The 22319-nt window shown below is 54.3% G+C and overlaps 1 protein-coding gene across 15 annotated transcripts in view; it reads left to right on the plus strand.

The window, feature by feature from the left end:
• Positions 1 to 21727, plus strand: part of FGFR1 (fibroblast growth factor receptor 1) — a 45521-nt gene extending 23794 nt beyond the window's left edge. For 2 of the 15 annotated variants that reach the window (XM_072950221.1, XM_072950214.1), the window contains exons 3-18: positions 6358 to 6624; positions 7958 to 8047; positions 8302 to 8474; positions 10155 to 10278; positions 11434 to 11624; positions 12625 to 12775; positions 15585 to 15787; positions 16766 to 16911; positions 17133 to 17254; positions 18047 to 18157; positions 18674 to 18864; positions 19465 to 19587; positions 19778 to 19848; positions 20136 to 20273; positions 20440 to 20545; positions 20657 to 21727. In XM_072950221.1, coding sequence (XP_072806322.1) covers positions 6358 to 6624; positions 7958 to 8047; positions 8302 to 8474; positions 10155 to 10278; positions 11434 to 11624; positions 12625 to 12775; positions 15585 to 15787; positions 16766 to 16911; positions 17133 to 17254; positions 18047 to 18157; positions 18674 to 18864; positions 19465 to 19587; positions 19778 to 19848; positions 20136 to 20273; positions 20440 to 20545; positions 20657 to 20833 — 2384 coding nt within the window. In that variant the 3' untranslated portion in view covers positions 20834 to 21727. Of the gene's footprint in view, positions 1 to 6357; positions 6625 to 7957; positions 8048 to 8301; positions 8475 to 10154; positions 10279 to 11433; positions 11625 to 12624; positions 12776 to 13454; positions 13600 to 15584; positions 15788 to 16765; positions 16912 to 17132; positions 17255 to 18046; positions 18158 to 18673; positions 18865 to 19464; positions 19588 to 19777; positions 19849 to 20135; positions 20274 to 20439; positions 20546 to 20656 lie in introns of all 15 variants that reach the window. The other 13 variants (XM_072950219.1, XM_072950220.1, XM_072950218.1 and 10 more) reach the window with 12 other exon arrangements.
• The last annotated feature ends 592 nt before the right edge of the window (positions 21728 to 22319 follow it).

Raw genomic sequence — 22319 nt, forward strand, 5'->3', positions numbered from 1 at the left:
GTCAGGTGGCTGGTTGGTCCGGGATTGAGCCAGGGACCCAGGTGGGAGGGAGGGGCCAGGCTGTGTACCCATGGCCAAGGCAGGGCTGTAAGTCCCTGCCACTGTCCCGTGTGCTGGGTAAGGAGCCCAGGACCCAGCAGACCCAGCCCCAAGAGCCAGGGCTGAGCCCCGCTTTGTGACTTTGGGAGAAGTCTCTCAGCCTCCATTTTCTCACGTTTAAATGAGAGTGAAGACGAATCAACACGATTGTGAATCAACATGCCTGGTGAAGTTTCAGGTGCCACATCAAAGAAAGCATTACGGTTAGTCCTGAGTCTGCCACTGTCACAGTGCCACCCCTAATTTCCTCATCTGCCAGTGTGCACAGTCATACCTGCTCAGCGTTACAGGGCAGGTGAGCATGGCCGGGAAAGTGCATTTCTAACTTAAAAACACTAAGTAACAAAGTAGTGGTGGGGGGGCTGAGGGAAGGAAAGGGGAGGCTGAGGCCAAAGCTGCCAACTTTAGAATCTCACGTGAGACGGTAGGAAACCTGGACGCCTTTGGACAGGACCAGTGGGCTGACCAGAAAGGGTTTCTGTCACTCTTTGAAAGTCATGGGTTGCAAAGACAGTGAAAATAGAGGCTGCCTTTCAAAGTGGTAGACCAGGGCTCTGGAGTGCGTGTGGATTCTGGAGAGCCAGGCCACCTGGGTTCGAATCCCTGCCCAGCCACTTCCTGACTAGGTAGGCCATCTTGGACACACCCTGAACCTGCTTGTGCCTCAGTGTCCCTGCCATAAAATGAGGATAATACCTCCTTCATAGGGTTATTGTGAAGCAGCTCTGCTTGGCACACTGTCAGCCTCCGGGCCCATCGGGTAGAGATAACATTGGTATTGACCTCATAGGATTCAATGATGGTCGGTGTTAAAAAAGCTCTCACACTATATGGGATGTATCATAAGCACGCTGCCAATACTGGCCAGTATTAGCATTACTGTTTTCAGACTTGTGGAAGGATCCCAAGATAATATATGGCAAGGCACGTGGTAAATTGCAAAGCGCTATGCAAATATCAGCTATTAACTTTTCACGGGGTTCACGTTAAGTCATGGGGCTTGGGGAGGGATCACTTCCAGACCAAATTGGTTCTTATGGGACCAGGGCCGATAACACGGTATTTCAAAATACGTTTTCAGGTATATTCATCCTTGGGGCATGAAAGGCCTGCATTCATAGTCTCTGCAGAGAAATGTGTTCCCTGGGACTTCTCTGGTGGTTGTGGTCTACGCCCAGCTTTCAACCGTACGATCTGACCGCATCTCTCATTCCCCCTCATCCTGAGGCACAGCCCTGCTCGTAAGCACCTCATTCTTCCCCCCCCCGCCCCCGCCGCCAACTTTTGCTCCCTTTCCCTACCGCTGTGAGCACCTCCGCCGTGAACACTGCTGTCTGCTCTGAGCCCCAGTACTTGAGTTCTGTAACCTCAGATCCTGTGTTGGATTGGCTGTCCTGGGCTCGCCATTCTTCTCCCGGTCCTCGTGTCTCATGATACAGCGCTTCGTACATCGTATCACCCTGGTTAGCGCAAGGTACGGGTCTTCCGCTCCTTACTTTACCCATTACTTCTCTTTTTTCACAGTAACAAGGGCTCGCAGAGTCCTCCAGTGATAGCTATTTTGAAGAAAGTTCCCTCTCTTTTCCCTCGATTTGGGGGAGCTGGGGTCTCATCTTCTTATAAGAATGACAAGGTGTGTATGGATTTGAGCCTCCTCAAGCCTGGGCCCGACCCCACACAGTGCTCACGGCTGGCAGAAGACTCAAAGTTTGGAATCCAGAACTTGGATCTGACCTGACGAACCCAGGCAGAACCCCCTCCTAGGTGACAGTGGCAGATTTCTGGCCAGTCCTGCCATAAGCAAAATGCCACAACCTTTGGGCTTGGTGGGAATTGCAAAGCCCTGGTATTTTGGAGGAAAGTAGGAAGGGAGAGGGACTCAGCAGGGCCCTGTTGACATTAATCATGCTCCTTGACTTGGCAACACCACCCCTTACCTCTCTGTCTTTCTAGCTGTGTTCCTGAAGATTACTCAAAAGTGTGGGTCCCTGGTCTGCACCCCTGGGGAATGGAGAGACTCCATTAGAAAGAAGGGTGGGACTAGGGATGGCTGTATGAATCCCTTTCACTCCCACTAATGGGGATACAGGATCCACAGCCTTCCGCGGTCCACCTGCCCTCTGCACTGTCCCAGGAACTGCCCCAGGTCCAGAGTCCTCCTCAGTCTCGATTCAGACCACTGAGCCGAAGCCTTTGTTCTCTCCTGTTTTCTGGAGAGATGACCAAGGCATTGACAGCCTTAATCCTCCAAGTGTGTTCAAATCAAACCCAACCCTAACCCCAATCTCCCCACTCCCGGAGGGTAATGAAAACAGCGACTGTGTTGAGGGCGTGAAAGCAGAATGTGCGTTTCCGAGGCCGTACAAGTGAGACTCAGGCCAACCGCTTTCAGCCTCAGGCTTGGTCACCAGGGAATCCAGATACCGAATGTCCTCCAGCCTCCGTTCCCCACCTCGTCTCTCAGGAAACAAGACACATAGAGCAAGTGTTTTGGTTTGCTGCCTCCCTCACAGTGTCCCCATTCCAATTCATCAGGGGCTCAAGAGCTGGCATGTCTTTTCAAGTGGCTGAGCAATAAACTGCCTTCTTTTCTTCGTCTTTCATGAACAGCCCAATAAAAATAAATAAATAAATCACTCAGCTCCTTTCTTGCTAAGTGATCCCCAACAAGTATCACCCTGGCCCATTGGTCTTGACCAGAGAAAGGCCAGCTCAGCAGAGATGGAGCCACAGATACAAGGGCCTTTCCAATGAGGACGCAAATGGAGGACACTGGAAAGACTAAAAGAGAATGTAGGGGAGTGACCTGATTGTTGCAGGCGACCAGAGATGTCCCACATCAGCTGCCTTACGTGGAACTCCCCAAGGTCAGGACTGCTGCTCTCGGCAGTAAACCAGCAATGGTCAATTACCATTCCATCACCTCCTAGGAGAAAGTGGCATTATCTCTGTCCTGTAAATGGAGACTTTGACACACATTCAAGAACCAGGGAAAATCCAGTATAACCCAAGAGCCGTAGGCTGGTTTTTGGTTCTTCCAAAAATTAGCCTTTGCCAGATGCTCAATCCACTTCAAGACCTGCAGAGCATTTTCTGTGTTTCTGACATTCCTAGGCACTGTGGGAAAATTAGAATGGGCAATCTGCCCTGAGTTGCTTGCTATTTCCTAGAAGAGGCAAGATATGGACACTTTTGACAATTGGGAAACAATACACCCGCGTGTCCATCAACCGATGAATGGATTAATAAAACATGGTATATCCATACAATGGGATATTATTTGGCCATTAAAAGAGATGAAGTACTGAGACATGGTACAGCATGGGAGAACCTTGAAAACATCATGCTAAATGAAAGCAGGACATGAAAGACCATATATTGTATGAGTCCACTGTTGTGAAATAGCCAGAAGAGGGAAATCTAGAGACAGCGGAGATCAGTGGTTGCCTGGACTGGGCGGAGGGAGAGGGGATACTGAGTGACTGCGCCTGGGTACAAGGTTTCTTTTGGGGGTGATCCAAATCTCTGAAGTTAGATTGCATAACTGTGAATATACTAAAAAGCAAAACAAAGCAAAACATTGCATTATACACTCTAAATGGGTGAACTTTATGGCATGTGAATTCTGTCTCAATCAAGATGTTTGAAAAAGCAGCAGTACAAGATGGTATGGAACTGAGTGCAAATGTGTGGTTCAGACAGTAACTGACAGAAAGCGTGGATAAAGACACTTGTGCCAGAGGAAGTCTTCCTGGACGTCTTTGATGGTGCACTTTGAGAAGAGTGGGGGGCTCTAGAGAGATGGCTGACAGCCTCTAGCAGAAAGAGGTTTTGCTGTGTGTGGGCAGAATACAGCTGGTGCAGAGAAGAGACTTGTAGTGGAAGGTGGGGGGAAGAAGGTCACATGGGGAGGTGATCACGGGGTTAGAATTCATCCTTTAAAATGTGTAGAACCTTGATCAGGAGAATGAATGAGGCGTTCTCACCAAATCCTGGAGCCTCAGGGTGACTCTGACCTCCAGGGGCGGGGAGAAGAAAGCTGGCTCTTGAGGAGATTTATAGGTCACGCAGAAGGGTTTTGTGTTCGCATCCTGGTTGGGATGAGCGGGAAGTTCCAGACTGGATCCACCAGGGGTTGGCCTCGGCAGGGCCCGTCTCCCTTCGCTGCTTCTTCCTGGGGAAACGCCCGTGTTCTCCTGGCTACCTTTTTGTTTCTGGGACCTGTCAAAATAGGCCGTGATGCCAACGGCTAAGAATTTGAGTTTACCGGAGTTTACTGTTGGACCAACGGCTGGTCCAGATCACGAGCTGCAAAATATTTAATCAGTGAGGTCACTGCGGGGAAGTGAGATTTGATCCCTCGGAGCGTCTTCTGTTTTCCTTCAGGGTCAAGTCTGAATGGCTTTTCTTCTACCTCCTTTTGGCAAAACCACAAACCATTAAAAATGGAAAGAATAACTTTTTTTTTCCCCAAGACCCACAAAGGCTTATTTTTAATCAGTTGTGCGGTCTGTTCACCTTTGTGGTGTTCCTCCTGACCTGATTCACAAAAATAAATGAGTCCTGGCCGAGTGGTTTCCAAACCCTTTTCAAGCAGCAACCCCTTGGATGACTCAATATTTACCCCAAATTTAAGACGGAGCCCTCAGGTGGAAAGGCGCTGGGGCCCGCATTCTTGGCCCCTGAGCCCCATCCTGGCCCCTCTGGGGGAAACTGCCCTTAGTCCCTAGCCCCGGCCAATGCCTGGAAACTCATTTCTTCATTGGTGAGGTTTCCAGCAGAAACCTATTGAGGATCTCAGAAAGAGTCGGTTAGAATGAGGTGGTGAAGGAGAAAAGGGAGTCTGGAAGGAGGTGATGAAGAGATGATGTTATCACATTATTCAGGAAGCGCCGTCCCAGGTGCTGGGGTTTGAAGGTAAATGTGACATGTCCCCACCCTCGCAACTCAGTCAAGAAAGGGGACTGTCCTTCAGTGTGACCAGTGCCATGGGAGGGCACCTGACCCAGACTGGGGTTAGAAAGGGATGAGAGCAGGAGGGTGTGGAGAGAGCCCAGCAGAGCCTCAGGCATCAGGGGACCTTCAGGGGTCCCCGACAAGCCTCTGATGGTGAACCGGTACCCGAGAAGGAAAGAAGGCTGTAGAAGGTGCTAGAGACTAGTCAGGTGGTGGACGCGAGCTCAACAGGTGTGTTCTTCTGATGGGGGATGGGCAGGGAGCAGAGGATGCCGGGAGCAGGATTGCAGGTTTGCACGTCCCAAGAGTTACTAGGCGCTGCCTTTCCCCTTGTTAGTGAAGACAGGGGTGCTCAGAGGACCGGTCAGCACGGGACGGTGGACTCACCGGTGTGTCCAGCCTCAGGCCTTCTTGTTAGCCTGACTGTGGTGTTGCTGGGCAAGGGGGTTGGGTGTGTGGCCCCCCGGGCTCCAGGGAAGGAGCGGTGAGGGGGAGAGGCTGTGAGTGCCAGTGCGTTGGGGGAGGACAGGGCAGAGGAAGGTGGGGGGCCCCAGAGGGGGAGCCCTGCAGTCGGGTGAGGAGAAAGGAGCTTTGTGTGCAGTGGCTTTTGCTGCCAGAGCAAGTGTGGGTTTTGTGGCAGCTGCAGGCCTTCGTTCCTAATATAGTCAAAAGCTCCGAATCCGCTGGCCCGACACCTGTTAGCTAGAGGCTCCCCTGAGCTGACCTCTCCTTGGGCTGTCTCTCCCACATATGCATCCTATGCACTGACTCTGCGGGGCTCAGTCCCACCCCCAATGCTGAATCACTGGAACCCAGAGCCCCCCAGTGACAAACTGCCTTCTCTCGACGTGAGTGGGGGCTCCTGGGTTTGGGGGGGCTTGTTCAAGGGCTCCTAGGGCGAGGGGTGAGGCCGCCCCAGCCAGAAGCAAACGGAGTGTTCCTCTGGGAAGCCACCATTCTTGGCAAAGAACTATGTGTGTGGGGAGGGGGCACTCTGGACACACACAAGTCACCCCTTGGATGGAGGGAAATGAAACGTGAACCGCTTAATGCTGCTGCAGCTGCTTCCTAACTTTGCCTCTTTCTCCCTTTGCCCTCTGGAGGACTGGGGTAGAGACGCAGTGATGGGGGTGCCCAGATAGCCAGCCGTCTCCCGACTGACCCGTGTTCCCGTTCCCACTTCCCCAGCTCTGTAACCCCTGGGATGTTGCAGCTCAGTGCGGCTGGCGTAATGCCCTTTGTCTTTCCCCTCCTCCTCCCCTGCCCCGCGCGCCCTCTTCGCGGCCCCTGTGGTGGCTGCAGCCCAGCCCTGGGGAGCCCCCGTGGAAGTGGAGTCCCTCCTGGTCCACCCCGGTGACCTGCTGCAGCTCCGCTGTCGGCTGCGGGACGATGTGCAGAGCATCAACTGGCTGCGGGACGGGGTGCAGCTGGTGGAAAGCAACCGCACCCGCATCACAGGGGAGGAGGTGGAGGTGCGGGACTCCGTGCCCGCCGACTCCGGCCTCTACGCCTGTGTGACCAGCAGCCCCTCGGGCAGCGACACCACCTACTTCTCCGTCAACGTCTCAGGTTGGTAGCCAAGTCCACCCTCGCCCTCCCCTCCCCCCACCCCTCCAAGCCTCTCTGCTGGTTTCAGGGGGAGCCAGACCTCCTCCCCTTCCGTGATCTGCCCCCCACTCTGCTTCAGAAGCTGCCGCCCACTAACATCGCTCCCCGCCCGCCGCGTGGCTTAGCTCTTGGGGGGTGACCAATGGTGCGGGCCTCGGGCCAGAGAGCGCGGGCCTCCGGGCTCCACCCCGCAGGCGATTGCGGACGAACCCGGGGCAGTGAGACACTGTGAGGTCTCTGGGGTGCTCCGGGGGCCCAGACAGCATCCATCCTCTCATTCCCTTACCATTTGGACTTGGGACTTGGCTTAGTGATTAGAGCCCCCGAATATGTGGTGAGGTCCCTCCTGTGACCAGGGGTGACGAAGGTGCATCGCCATAGCCACAGCTTGATGAGAAACATCTGTCACCCAGCTTCCAGAGCTATGTTAGGGCCGTGAGGGAACCCTGGGACTCAGTGACTTTGGGGATCTGCCACTTGTCGAATGTGACTTTTACAAAACCCTAGATTAAACGAAGTCGAGCTGAAGGTCCCTGTACTCGTGTATCCCAGGGTGCGGGTCTGAAACTTCCTCCCCCAGGCATCATCCAGAACCTGCCCCTCCCTGAGGACTTGCCTTCTTTATTTCTTTCCAGACCCCAAAAGTACTAGGAAGGTCTGGGAAAAGATCTGGCATTACCCTGATTGGTGACCACATGTGTGTCAAGCCTTTTAAAAGGGATGGATACTTACTGGGGGCAGGTGTTGGTGGACGGACCGCGTGGTGGGCTTCCTACCCGCTCTGGTTTAGAAGGGCAGTTTCCAAACCTCAGCAGACACGTGCTGGACAGATTCTGACTGGAGGTAGTTCGGCCCGTGGCTTCGGAAGTGGCTTCTGGCTGCAGTGCCTAGATCTGTCTGGGTCTCCAGAGGAGGAGACAGTTTCCCTGGCTGCTAGTTCTGAGACTCAGCGCATCTGGGGCATGATGAGTTGAGTGAGCCTCTGAATGCAGGGTGGAGTTAGATGAAAGAGGACTCACCTGCCCGTGATGGAACTGCCCGGGGTAAAGGCCTCTGGGCAGAGGGGTGCAGTGCGCTGGGGCTGGGGGTGGAGGGGCACAGGCGTAGAGCCTGCAGTTCTTAAACAAACGGTTTCTATTCCAGAGGGACAGTCACTAAGGGAGGCGGGGACTGGAGTCAGTATATCTATAGCTGACTGGCCTTTTTGTTCATGGGGTGGCTGTGGGTTGGATGGGAAGCTCGCCGGCCCCCTTTCCCTTGGAGGGACCTCAGTGCTCCCTTCTCCTTCCCGTAGATGCCCTCCCCTCCTCGGAGGACGACGATGACGATGATGACTCCTCTTCAGAGGAGAAAGAGACGGATAACACCAAACCAAACCGTATGCGTGAGACACTGTTTCCTACCTTACTGCCCTCCGGGCCTGGGTGTCGGGTTTGAACCGGCAAGGGGGAAGCTCTGGTGATTGTCTGGAGAAGGGGAGGAGAGGACATGTGGCATCACGATGCTTGCGGTGGGATCCCTCGGGGGATCAGATCAGTGCAGGCATTGTTCCCAGCTGGTGGGCAGGTGTGCAGGCGGGGGTCCTCGCTCCTGAGCCTGACCAGCCCCTGCCCGTCTTTCTCGTCTCTCCCCGGGCAGCCGTGGCTCCCTACTGGACGTCCCCAGAAAAGATGGAAAAGAAATTGCACGCAGTGCCAGCTGCCAAGACAGTGAAGTTCAAATGCCCCTCCAGTGGGACTCCCAACCCCACCCTGCGCTGGCTGAAAAATGGCAAGGAATTCAAACCTGACCACAGGATCGGAGGCTACAAGGTACATGTGTTCATATGAAGGTCAGAGTAAGAGGAGCAGGAGATGCTACTTAGAAAATCCTTTTTTATATGCCTTTGATTGTTTTAAATAATGCTTTCTATCTGTAAAATTAGAAAATCTTCAGATACAGAAAAGTGCCAGTAAAGTTCAATCTTTTCAGTCTTTTTTTTCTTTGTATATGATTTTTACATGGTTGATCACATTGTGTATATAATTTCTTGTCAGTTGTTAACATTATAACATATGTCTTTTGCCATGTGTTTGAAAGATAATTTTTCATGGCTGCATAATGTTCCAGTATTACAATATCCCATCATTTAATGAACTGTTTTGTGATACAAGTTAATTTCCAGTTGTTCACTGCTATAAAGTTGCAGTGAATATCTTTGTACTTAAGTCTTTGTTACCATATTTTAAAATATTCTGCCTTAGGACAGATTGCTAGAAGTTACTAGATCAAAGTACAAGCATTTTTTTTTAAGCCCTTGACGCACGTCACCCAATTACTTTTCCCCCATAATTAGGTAATTTTATTTATTCATTCACTTGTTCATTTATTACGTGAACATTTCTTGAACACATGTCTTTCCAGAAAATGTACTAGGCAACAGAGTTCAAAGTACAATGGGAAGACAAAAAATTTTACTGTGATAAATTACTCTTAAGGGAGGGCGATGTCATGAGTTGAGGGTGTGATTTTATTTTTTTAATTTTATTTTATTGTGGTAACAGTTACTTTCTTAAAACGGAAAATGAATTCGCCCTCCCACGGCAGAGTATGAAAATGACAAGCTCACTCTACCTTCATCAACAAATTTGACACATGAAAATATCTCATTGTTCACTGGCTGTTTTGCTTAGTAACAAAGTTAGAATTTACATGTTAATAAGCAGTTTCCAGTTCCTGGTGTGTAAATTGTTTGTTCGTGTCCTTTGCCTGTTTAACGCTTTTCAGAACATCAGAATCCCTCCTTTAGAGTCTCTGATCACGCATGTCATCCCTGTTTCTCTCGCATCTCACCTGGCTGCTTTTTTCTCAAGCATCTTGTGTAAGAAAAGCAGAGGTGATCAGAAAAAATAAGGAAACCTTTAAAATTAATTCACCAGACACTTGCTGTATGCAAGACTCTGTGCTCTGAGTGTTGCAAAGCAGCGTCCTGCGCATAAAGCATTCCACCTAATAGGACAGCAGGCATCCGTGACCACTGCCATGGAAAGCATCTGTGGGGCACAGAGGGACGAGAGGACAGTTCTGGCCGGAGACGGGGCTGGAGGAGATGGTTTTTGAAATGAGATCTCAAGGGCGGGCGGACAGGGCTGGACTCTTAGCAGGGAGCCGTTCTGGCACAGGAACAGCGTGGACAGAGGTGCAGGGCTGGGAGAGTTCCCAGTGTATTTGGGAGAGTGAGGACGGCACGTTTGTCCAGATCATGGATGGCCTTGCCCGTTGTGGGCAGACCTCCAGAGTTCTCACCCTGGTCTGCCTGCTTCTCTCCTGCAGAGTGTAAAGGGGCTGGGGTGGCAGTGCCTGCCTTGTCCTGGCTCATGGTGCAGCCCGCACTCGGCTCTGTGCTCTGATGGGACGGTAACAGCCACTGGGCCCCAATACCGCTGCCACGTGGCTTTGCTCCCGTTTGCCTCCAGACCCACAGTGGGGCCCTTTGGCATGTTTCCCCTCAGGTCCGTTATGCCACCTGGAGCATCATAATGGATTCAGTGGTGCCTTCAGATAAAGGCAACTACACCTGCATCGTGGAGAACGAATACGGTAGCATCAACCACACCTACCAGCTGGACGTCGTGGGTAAGACCGCGAGCCGGGGGCCAGGCTGACTCAGGGATGCAGTCAGGACACTGTGGCATTTATTAGCTCCATCACCTTCCTGTTTTGTGCCTCCCTTTTCTTTTCTTTTTAGAACATTTATTTTTGTACAATTAATTTTTTACAGGGAGAGGTAATTAGGTGTGTTTATTTATTTGTTTATTTTTTAACGGAAGTACTGGGGATTGAACCCAGGACCTCGTGCATCTAAGCACACTGTCATTGAACTGCAACCTCCCCACCCCCTTTTCTTATCTGTGAATAGAGCTGCAGGGATCAGCCTGTACCACAGACTCGTAGAGTGAAAGGTGCTGTTGATAGTCTCCCCTGCAGGCGGTGACTGGAGTAGTGATGTTAAATTTAGGATAATAGTAGCTATCACTCCGCAATGCTAGCAGCCTGCCCTGCTGGGTACCATAAATACACCACAGGCAGCTCTCATGGCGCCTCTACAAGGGAGATGCTGTTGTTCCCATTGCACAGAAGAGCAGACTGAGGCTCAGAGAGGTCAGACACCTAGTTAATGCAGAGCTCCAGGTGTTGCATGAGACACTAGGAAGAACATCATGCTTCTGGGTGCTACTGCTTCAGCCTCTTCCTTCTAGAGGTTCTGCATCTCATTCTCTAGCACCTTAAGGTAAATAAATAGTTACACAGCCAGCGTTCTGCCTCGGCTTGAAGGATATGGTGTGAAAATAAGCTTCTGGCCCAGGAGGTCTGGGGTGGGGTCTGAGGTTCAGCCTTTGTAACAAGCTCCTGGAGATGCTGGTGCTGCTGCTGGTGGACCACACTTGAACAGCACGTCTCTGAGTGACTGATTTTAGCTGAGGGCAGGTAGGCTGGGCTGAGGTCTGGGAGCGACTAAGGTATGAGGTTCTGCCTTAAGCAAAGAGAGACGTCTTATGCCTGTGAATGTAGATGCATTGCTTCAGGGAACAGGCTCCTAATAGAGAAGGGTAGTATCCCTTCTCCCAGCTCCCGTCCGAGGGCCTGGGAAGCGCACTGCTCATCCCCGAGAGAGCCGAGGCGGGTGCACGCTTCTCGGCGGTCTTCGGGATGCCCTCTATCAGCATCCCAGGCAGGAGCTGCCACGGCAGAGCCTCATGGGCCTCCATCCTGTACTCCTTTCCTCTGCAGAGCGGTCCCCTCACCGGCCCATCCTTCAGGCAGGCTTGCCCGCCAACAAGACAGTGGCCCTGGGCAGCAACGTGGAGTTTATGTGTAAGGTGTACAGTGACCCACAGCCCCACATCCAGTGGCTGAAGCACATCGAGGTGAACGGGAGTAAGATTGGTCCAGACAACCTGCCTTATGTCCAGATCTTGAAGGTAATCTTGGCCCTAGTCTCCGTGGGCTGGGCTCTGGGGAGGAGACCTGTGTCTCCCAGGGTCCAGGTTGCTGTGGTCGAGCTCAGGGCCCAAGACAGGGACCCATCCCTTCCCTCCACGCACGGGCTCCGACTTAAATGGGGACCTAGCCACATCCTGCAGGACCACCAGAGGCAGGTCACAGGTGGAGATGCGAGGGGCACGGAGGGCTGGAGGGTGGGCACTGCTGGCTTCTAAAGAGCTTCCAGAGTGACTGTGCCCAGGCTTTCGGGGCAGCTGCTCCAGGAAGGTGTGTGCACTCCTGCCTTCCCATGGCCCGCGACCAAAGCCTCTCCAGCAGGCGTCTCCCAGTCTCTGCCCTGGCTCCTGAGTCACGTCCTTTCTGGCCCGTGGGGTGAATGACCGGGCACGACTTAGGTAGGGCTGGAAAGGCAAAGGCCACAGGTCAGCCCTCAGAGTTTCAGGAGTAATGGCTCTTTCTTCCTTTCTCCTCTCACTCCCAGCCCTTGTCCCTGAATGCCCCATTAATCCAGGGAAGAGAATTACCTAATTCTCCAGTGGATCCTACAACAGGAAGTAACCAGAAGCTGGGAAAGTGGTTTCCCTCCTGGTCCCAGCGTTAGACCTCGTCCTCCCTGGCCTGATTACCCCCAAAGATTTACTGGCCACCCTCACTCCTGGTGCTGAAACTGCCACGTAGGAAGTGGGGCTGTGACCATGTCTCCATTCACAATTCCTGCCCTCGTCCTGGAGGAGAGGGTTTAACACAGACAGAACATTTGATTGGGGTGGGTAGTGACGTTTTGAAGTTCATTTTTCAGTCAAGGGCTTCGGACTTTTGAAATCCACTTGCGTCCTGCTCAGAAGGGAAAGGTGCTAAGTCTCTCTTGCTCCTCCCTTCCCTCAGCTCCCTGGGCCTGCCTGTGACATTGCCTTGGAGCAAAATCTGGCCACATCTCAGGGTTGGCCCAACTGATGGCATGTCGTTGGTTTGTTCCAGCATTCGGGGATAAATAGCTCGGATGCAGAGGTGCTGACCCTGTTCAATGTGACAGAGGCCCAGAGCGGGGAGTATGTGTGTAAGGTTTCCAACTATATTGGTGAAGCTAACCAGTCTGCGTGGCTCACTGTCACCAGACCTGTGGCAAAAGGTAACGGGAATACGGAGGGGGCCCCTAGCTGCTGGGGCAGGTGGGGAGGCCAGCGCCCAGCCCTCCCTGTTGTCCTGCTGTGTTTCTAGTGCCCGGAGCCATGGAAAAATACCTGGCCTGGGAGGCTGGTTTGGTTTGGTTCTGTGTTGGTGTCGCCCCCTCTGTGCCTTGTGTGTGTTCCTCGGCTGCGTGGGGGATGGTCCTGCTGCGTCCTCAGTGATGGAGGAGAGAAAGGACGAGCATCCACAGGGGTGTGTGTGTGAGTGTGTGTGTGGCTGCAGCCCCCTCCATCCCTCCTGTGTGTGCCTTCTGAGACTTTCTTTACTGGAAACCAAACAGCCGCCCGCACGCCGGGCCGCATTTCTCCATGCAGCTCGCCGCCGCATGCTGGGATGGGCCGGGGCTGCCAGCGTCTGGTGACGGGTCATAACCAGCCACCCCACCGTCGTCTCAGGTCTGCCGGCCTTCCTCCCTCAGGGTCTCACTCTCTTCCTCTAACAGGTCTCGCGCTGCCTGGTGGTTTTTGTTTGTTCCTTGTTGCAAAGGAGATGCTGGGGAGCATTTCTTCCTCTGGGTTTTTTTAATCCCCTCTTTGCTCTTCCTCCTTCCCTCTCTCTCTGCATCTCTGAGAGGTCTCATGTCCCGGGCTTGTCCATTTTGCTTCCGTTGTCTCTTCTAGACTGCCGGAGTTAATACCACCGACAAAGAGATGGAGGTGCTTCACTTAAGGAATGTCTCCTTTGAGGACGCGGGGGAGTATACATGCTTGGCGGGTAACTCTATCGGACTCTCCCATCACTCTGCATGGTTGACCGTTCTGGAAGGTATACACTGGACTTCTCCTCTCGATGTCCCGCCCTCACCACGGGCACGGGGGGAGCATGCATTGAGGGGCCGGGGAAGACGCAGAGCCGGGCTTCAAGGGCCAGCAGGCGGCTCTAGCTGCTTGTCCGGCCTTGTGGGTCGAATCCTCCCAGCTCACACGGGAGCTTTTCCTAGTGGTGCGGGAAGGCGGAGGCCTCCCCCACCTGCACGCCTGCGACTGGCTCTCCCCTTGTCCAGTGCAATGCATGCATGGGATCTGGATTTAACCTGCAGCCGGGCTCTCCTCCAGGGCAAGCTCCTTCCATCCTCAGGTCCAGCGGCCTCCCTTCTCTCATCTGATCCTTTATGGCCAGCCCCCAAGGTCTCAGAAAGGCCACACTCCTCTTCTAACTGAATGTAGGCCCCCGCTGGAAGGAGGGGTTGCCGCTTGCAAGGAACAACATCCTCCACACTCCCACGCTGCCGCCCTGCCCTGACCTCGGAGCGGAGCGGGAGGGGAGCTCAGATGAGCAGACCTGAGCTGCTTTAAGCAAGGCCTGTCCCGGGCAGCACAGCGCAGCGGGCTTGGTGGTGTCCATTTACCCTCCGGCAGGGAGGCGTGTGTGCGGGGCCGGGAAGGAAGGAGACTGCAGCCCGTGCAGGGTGGCGGGCTGGTGGCTGCGGGGCTGCACGTGGTCTGGGCGCTCTGCTGCTGTGCTTTCTGCAGACTCGGGCCTCTTGTCTTCTCTCTCACCGTCTCCTCCTCTGATAACGCCCCCACTGGAGGCAGAGAAGCGTTCTGTTTTTATCATCGTCGCTGTCAGTGTCCTGTGTGCGCTCTCAGTCCATTGTCTCTGTTTCTCGACGCTGGGGAAAGAGAAAAACAGAAACACTTCTCCGTGTTATCAGCTCTGCCGTCCCCTTGTCAGGCCTCGGGAAGTTCTCTTTGGGCTCATCTGAGGTCACACTTAGGGCCTCCCAGGGGAGGTCCGCGGGGTGCCAGCCCCTGTGGCTGGCTGGGGTCTTTAAAAGGGGAGGAGTGGGAGGAGAGCTCTGGGGAAAGAGGGACTCCTCCACGTCGGGGAGGGGGCGTTCTATGAAGCCGGTGCTAGATGGGACCCCCCCCAGCCTCTGTTTGGGAGGGAGAGGGGGCTTGAACTGCACGAGTTTCTGTGGGGGTGAGAGCAGGGCGTACTCTCAATAGAGAAGAGAATCAGACAGTTCCCCCCTCCCCAGCTTCCTTCTTCGGTTTTAGGAGTTAGGCCTGTGAGTAGAATTCTTAAGAAGTGCAGTAAAGCTTACATTTTCCTCCTTAGCCGCCCAGACATGTTTGGAAATTAAGTTAGTCTTGCCTGTGGTCTGGCGTGCACGTGTCTGACCTGCACAGATGACACAGGCGAGGGGGAGGAATTCAGTCAGGACACGGGCTGGTTTTCTCTCCCCCCACCAACGTGTCCTCGTTCTGTGAGTGCCCCTGATGCCAGGCGCCGTGGCCTCCAGACACAAGTGAGGTGCCATCCGGGCCCTCAAGATACTGGAGGACTGTCTATAACAACAGACTCGTGGACGGTCGGCTGTCCCCAGTGATAGGTGTTTGACCTGGTGCTCGCACTGCAGAGAAGGGGCACATTTCCATGGGGACGCTGAGGAAGGCATCTAGCGGAAGTGGGTTCCCAGCCATCTCTCACAGGGTACCTGGTACCCATCCAGCCCAGCAGTGCGGCTGAGCACGGAGGGCCCCTGAGTTCATGAGGATGGGCCTGGTATAGCAGTAGTTCTAGTCCATCCCTCTTGGGATTCAAGTCAGCATCAGGAAGCCTCAAAGATCACAGATTGTGTCATCTGTTCAGCACCAGAACCCCATCCTAGCTACTACCTGGCTTGGTTCTTCCCTGCCCTTAAGATTCGCAGAAGAAAGGAGATGGGTGTTGAGTTTCTTAAGGAGCTGGGACCCTAGTGGACTGGGCCCTGCAAGCTCGCTAACACCCTGTTCGCACTGACCCAGCCCTGGAAGAGCGACCAGCGGTGATGACCTCGCCCCTGTACCTGGAGATCATCATCTACTGCACAGGGGCCTTCCTCATCTCCTGCATGGTGGGGTCTGTCATCATCTACAAGATGAAGAGCGGCACCAAAAAGAGTGACTTCCACAGCCAGATGGCCGTGCACAAGCTGGCCAAGAGCATCCCTCTGCGCAGACAGGTAACAGAAAGTAGATGGGGGATTTGCACTCCCTGCCACACCGGCTCCCTGTGCCCCAGGGGCTTCCCCGGGACCCTCTAACCCCCTGTCCTGTGCACTGTCTTCAACTGACCACCCCAGGCTTTGCTCCTGGCCTCTGGGCCAGGGCAGGGGAACATCCTGACCTCAGTGCTCAGACCCACGCTGTCGGCTGTTCCAGCCTATGGATTCCCTGTGCCCACCTTACCCCACCCCCCCACAGTGCCCTGCTCACCCGGCACGCAGACTGGGAGATAGTCCTAGCTGTGCTGAACACGCAGCTGTGCTGAACACACATTTGAACAGCCCCCCCTGAGGGCTGGTTAGCAGTACCAAGGTACAGAGTAGGGGAGAGGAAGATGGCCATCCATCTCCCATGCACCCACCTCCCTTTGTCCCAGGAAATGGAACAGAAGGTTCAGGCATGTGAAAGTAGGGAGCCTTCACCCAGAGCCGTGCTAATTCTGGAAAGAGCTTTGGGAATCAGCAATCCAGAATCTAAGGCAGGGTTTTCACAATGAACTGGGACAAGAGTAGAGTTGCTATTGCAGTGATAAGTTACAAAACGTCAGTCTGGAATGCTTATGAGTAAGGTGAGTAAACTGAAGCCCAGAAAGGCTCATTGGTGGCGAAAATAAGTCAGTTTTAGAATGTAGTTCAGGGGGAGGGTATAGCTCAGTGGTAAAGTGTCTGCTTAGCATGCACGAGGTCCTGGGTTCAATCTCCAGTACCTCTATTAAAAAATAAAAAAATAAACCTAATTACCTCCCCCCCAAATTATAAAATAATAAATAGAACATAGGTCTTCTGACCTCTTGTGGTCTTTCTGCCTCTCTGTGTTGGGGAGGGGACTCAGATGACAGGGACACCCCTCTGCCAGTGGCCAAAAGCGCTGAGTGGGGTGGGAGGAATCTGCTGCCGCTCCCCCCATCTCCGCTAGAAGGGTGACCCCACGCTTCCCTGTAGGTGTCGGCTGACTCCAGCGCGTCCATGAACTCAGGAGTCCTGCTGGTTCGGCCCTCCCGGCTCTCCTCCAGTGGAACCCCCATGCTGGCTGGGGTCTCTGAATACGAGCTTCCCGAAGACCCTCGCTGGGAGCTCCCTCGAGACAGGTAACCCTCTCCCCTTCCTGAGGAGTCCCCACTTGTCATTCTAATGGTGGAAGTCGCATGGGCTTGGACCTCCCAGGAAGTGATGGTGCACCAGGTGCATCCAGAAACCATGACTTCCTCTTCCTGCTCTCGGCTGGGGGGACACGTGGAGGGGGGATGGGGTGTCCTTTTGGGTTTGAACTTTACACTCCCAGCTTATACCACCCTTGTTTCCCCAAAAGACTGGTTTTAGGCAAACCCCTGGGAGAGGGCTGCTTTGGGCAGGTGGTGTTGGCCGAGGCCATTGGGCTGGACAAGGACAAACCCAACCGTGTGACCAAAGTGGCTGTGAAGATGCTGAAGTGTGAGTGGCATTTCTGTTCTAGCAGAAACGACCTTTCCCCTTTCCAAGCAGGGTGTGGGCCTCGGGCCAAGGAGAACACCCTGCCTGGGGCCCTTCCAGTGCCTGCACCTGCTACATGGCCTGCTTAGGGTTGTCCGTCCAGGAGTGGGGGGTGTTCTGCACCCCAGAATCACTGTGATCCCAGTTTGTTCCTTGGCATCCACCTGGGTTGTGGTCAGGTGTTTAGTCAACTTTTTTTTCAATTGAAGTCTAGTCAGTTTACAATGCCGTGTCAAATTCTGGTGTACTGCATCCCGCTTCAGTGATACATGTACATACATATGTTCCTTTTCATATTCTTTCTCATTAGAGGTTACTACAAGATATTGCATATAGTTCTCTGTATTTACAGTAGAAACCTGTTGTTTATCTATTTTTAATTTTTTTGGTGGGGGAAGTGGATAATTAGGTTTATGTATTTTTTTGTAATGGAGGTACTGGGGATTGAACCCAGGACCTTGTGCGTGCTAAGCACACGCTCTACCCCTGAGCTACACCCTCCCCCAGATGTTTCCAGATCCCACTGCCAGCTGACTTTCCTGCATAGCCTCTGCCCCGCTCACTACCTCTTACAGCAACACTGGCCCTCAGGAGAGGAGAGAGGAAAGTAAATTTGGAGGTTAAAAGGGGAGGAGAGAAGCACATCCCAGAGAAGAGGGCGCCCTGGGCATACATCTTAGCCCTCCCCCTCACTTGTTCTCCTCCCTTCCTAAGCAAACAAGTCTCACCCCCTTCTCTGGTTTGTCTGTAAAGCGGATGCAACAGAGAAAGACTTGTCAGACCTGATCTCCGAGATGGAGATGATGAAGATGATCGGGAAACACAAGAACATCATCAACCTGCTGGGGGCCTGCACGCAGGACGGTAGGCGCCGAGCCCCGCTGGCTTCCCGCCCGCGTGCTAGCGCGGGAGGGGCTCGGGCAGGCACCGGGGCCTCTCGCTGTCTCTCAGGGAGAAGACAACCAAGCTGGGGTGTCAGCAACAGGCTGGGCATCTCTCAGCCACGCTCAGGGAAGCGGGTTGGGAGGAGAGCCCGGTTTAGCAATAGTTGGGATGTGTTTCTCAGCGTCTGGGCTGATGCCCTTTGGGGTTTGTCTGAAAATACTGGCACCTGGATTCACACACAGTGTGTGGACAGGAACAGGTGAGTTACTGTGGTCTAGGTTAGGGCTCTTGCCCCCAGCTTTGCTTGGGAACTTCCTGGACTATCCCTGGAAGAATGATTCCCCTGACTTTCTTTGGGTAGTGGAACGAGTTTCCGGGGTCCCTAAAGGGGAGCTTAGGACTGGAGAACACGCTTGCGGTGTGCTGCTGGGGGTGAGACTAAGCCTGTGTGCCAGCCGGCCTGTCCTGATGGCCTCCGCCTCCTCGTGCCCCCAGGTCCTCTCTATGTCATCGTGGAGTACGCCTCCAAGGGCAACCTCCGGGAGTACCTGCAGGCCCGGAGGCCGCCCGGGCTGGAATACTGCTACAACCCCAGCCACAACCCGGAGGAGCAGCTCTCCTCCAAGGACCTGGTATCCTGCGCCTACCAGGTGGCCCGAGGCATGGAGTATCTCGCCTCCAAGAAGGTGCAGCACCTGAAGGCTCCCCTGGGTGGAGTGGAGGGCGTGTGGACTGCTCTCAGGGGACCTCAGTGTCAGGAGAGCCAGCGTGACCTTGTGGCCAGACTGGATTACCTTCCTCAGACAGCCACCGACTTAAATTTCCTCAAAGGGGAAGTCAGAATGATGACACCTCAGCTGTAGAATGGTTATGGGGGTGGAACAGGTCCTATGTGGGAGAGTTCAGCACAGTCTTGGTGCTCATTAGGTGCTGCTTTGTTTAAGCCCAGCCCAGCATGGATGTGATGCACCCAGGGAGACAGGGCGTGATGCTGGTGCAGACACGAGCATAAAGATTCAGCTTTCTGGGTACAAATCCAAAGCTAAGAGCTGTGAGGAGCAAGAAAGGATGGCAGATATGAAGGGTCTGCTAAAGTGATGAAGAGGCCTGGAGCTGGAGGCATTTGGATGACTGGGTTTGACATGGAGGAGAGGGACATTGTAGCAGGAATCTGGAATGTTCAGGAAGTGCCTGGCAGCTGCAGAGCAGACACTGGGGCCGGAGGGTCACCCTCCCCTGCCTGCCACCCTCCTTTCTTTCATCTCCCCCCTGTCCTGTCTCTGCAGTGCATACACCGAGACCTGGCCGCCAGGAACGTCCTGGTGACAGAGGATAACGTGATGAAGATTGCAGACTTTGGCCTCGCTCGCGACATCCACCACATCGACTACTATAAAAAGACGACCAACGTAAGTGCTGGCAACGCACCAGGTGCCTGTCCTCTGCTCGGGACTCTGCCCCGCTGGGCTTCCTCCCTGAGAAACTGGCGCTGCGGGCAGAGCTGAGAATGTGCCTGCCCCGCGTCCGTCCTGTGTGTGCCCCTCCATCCTCTCACCGCCCTGCCCTGGGCCACCCCCAATCTCCTCGTGCTGCTTGCAGGGCCGGCTGCCTGTGAAGTGGATGGCGCCCGAGGCATTGTTTGACCGGATCTACACCCACCAGAGTGATGTGTAAGTCTGAAATGAGCAATTGCTGGGGATATCCGGGGAGAGTTTCCAGTGCAGGGAGTCCTGCATCCCATCCTGGAGAGAAAAAGAAAAAGGAAAAAAAAAAATTGTATGTGTTCCATCACTTTGTTCCCTGAGGGTGAAAGGCCACTGTCCCCTGGCATCCCCTGGGATGAAGGACTTGTGTTGGCGGAGGGTGGATTCAGGTGCTGGCGTGGGAGAGGGGCAAGGACTCCGGGGTGGCCTAGCTCTGTGCCCGTGACACCCAGAGGCCCTGCACCTGTCCACAGGTGGTCTTTTGGGGTGCTCCTATGGGAGATCTTCACTCTGGGCGGCTCCCCGTATCCTGGTGTACCTGTGGAGGAGCTTTTCAAGCTGCTGAAAGAGGGTCATCGTATGGACAAGCCCAGTAACTGCACCAATGAGCTGTAAGCGTGAGGAGATGCCCGGAGTCCTGGGCTGGGCCCTGGGGGAGGGATGGGCTTGGCAGGGAGAGGAAGGAAGGGGTGCCGAGCCAGACGCCCTCTCCAGACGGTCACTCCGCCGTAAGCCTGCTTTCGTCCTTCCTCCCTTGACCTCCTCGTCCTGTCCCAGGTACATGATGATGCGAGACTGTTGGCATGCAGTCCCCTCACAAAGACCTACCTTCAAGCAGCTGGTGGAAGACCTGGACCGCATCGTGGCCTTGACCTCCAACCAGGTGAGGCTGCCCTTCCCAGGTCTTCAGTCACCACCAGCCAGGTCCTCTCTGAATTAATCCTGCCGCCGAGAGGAGAGCGCGGGGCCAGCGTCCTTCTGTCTCCTTCCGCAGGAGTATCTGGACCTGTCGATGCCCCTGGACCAATACTCCCCCAGCTTCCCCGACACCCGCAGCTCCACCTGCTCCTCCGGAGAGGATTCCGTCTTCTCTCATGAGCCCTTGCCCGAGGAGCCCTGCCTGCCCCGACACCCGGCCCAGCTTGCCAATGGCGGACTCAAACGGCGCTGACTAGCCCCCCAGCACCCCTGTCCGGACTCCATCCTCAGCTGCGGCCCTGCCCCCACTCCTGCTGGACTCACTGCCTTCCCTCTGCCCCTTCCTGCTGGCAGGAGCCAGCTGCCCACCTGAGGCCTTCACCCCTGAGCTCCCCCGTCGCCCCCTCCTCCTCTCAGCCTGCTGGTGACACAGAGGAGCAGGGAAGCAGGTACTCGCTGAAGGCCACTTCGTTGCCTCCCAGATGTGGGACCAAGGCCCCTGCCCGACGCCTGGAGGGTCGGGAAGTGGAAGATGAGCAGCACACGAGCGAGAGCCCACCGAGCTTTCCTGTGTTGGTTTTGTCTGCTCCACTGTGGCCCTGACACCGGTGTTCTGGTGGCGGGTGCCTGGTCCTCCGGCTACAGCGGTAGTCGGGGGTGGGGTGTGGGGAGGGGTGGGAATCGGCGCTCAGGCCTCGGTTGAAGGCGACCTCTGCCCCAGATGGATGGTGCCAGTGGCTTATTAATTCCAATACTAATTTGCTTTGCTGACCAAATACCTGGTACCAGAGGATGGGGACGCAGAGGCTGGGGGCAGTGTCGTGGCCCTGGGGCCCAGCCCCAACCCGGGGGCTCTGTACATAGCTATGAAGAAAACACAAAGTGTATAAATCTGAGTATATATTTACATGTCTTTTTAAAAGGGTCGTTACCAGAGGTTTACCCATTGGGTAAGATGCTCCTGGCGGCTGGGAGACATCCATTGCTATATATGAAAAACAAAGGAAAAAAAGCAAAAAAAAAAAAAAAGGAAAATGTTTTTAAAAAGGTCATATATTTTTTGCTACTTTTGCTGTTTTATTTTTTTAAATTATGTTCTAAACCTATTTTCAGTTTAGGTCCCTCAATAAAAACTGCTGCTGCTTCATTGCTCTGCAGGCTGTGTGACGCGGAAGGGAACGTCAGCTGGGAAGAAGACAGGCTGACGGGCTGGGGTGGGGGCTGTCTGTACCGAGGGCGCAGCTTGCTGCCTGGGTCCCCTCCTCCTGTTCCTCCCCTTAGGTCCTGCCCCCAGGCCTCCGGACAAGCCTCCTACCTTTCTGATGCTCTTGGAAAGGCAGGGACAGAAGGTGGGTGCAGTATGGGCAGGAAGCGGAGGTCCAGGGCCAGGTCCCGAAGTCCCCCATGACTGACCATTTCCTGGGGGAAATGGTGAGGCCAGGTGGGGGCTGAGCCAGGCTCAGTTGAGCCCAGGGGGTAGAGAGAATGTGATGAAGCAGAGAGCTAAGGATGGTTTGACAAGAGTCTGCAGACATTCCAGCCCAGCCCAGAGCTGCCCCTCTGTGTGGGCGTGGGTATGGTTCCGTTGAGCACGCACTTGTCACCTGAGACTAGCTTTACCTCCAGGCCCCCTGCTTCAGGTTTCTCGTTTCCCAGACTTTCCTGTGTTCATGCTCCTCCCCGTCCCATTCTGCCTGTATTCGAGTGATCAGACCACGTGTGTTGGGCCTGTCCCCCAT

The sequence above is a fragment of the Vicugna pacos genome, chromosome 26 (assembly GCF_048564905.1).
Source record: "Vicugna pacos chromosome 26, VicPac4, whole genome shotgun sequence".
NCBI classification, from domain to species: domain Eukaryota; kingdom Metazoa; phylum Chordata; class Mammalia; order Artiodactyla; family Camelidae; genus Vicugna; species Vicugna pacos.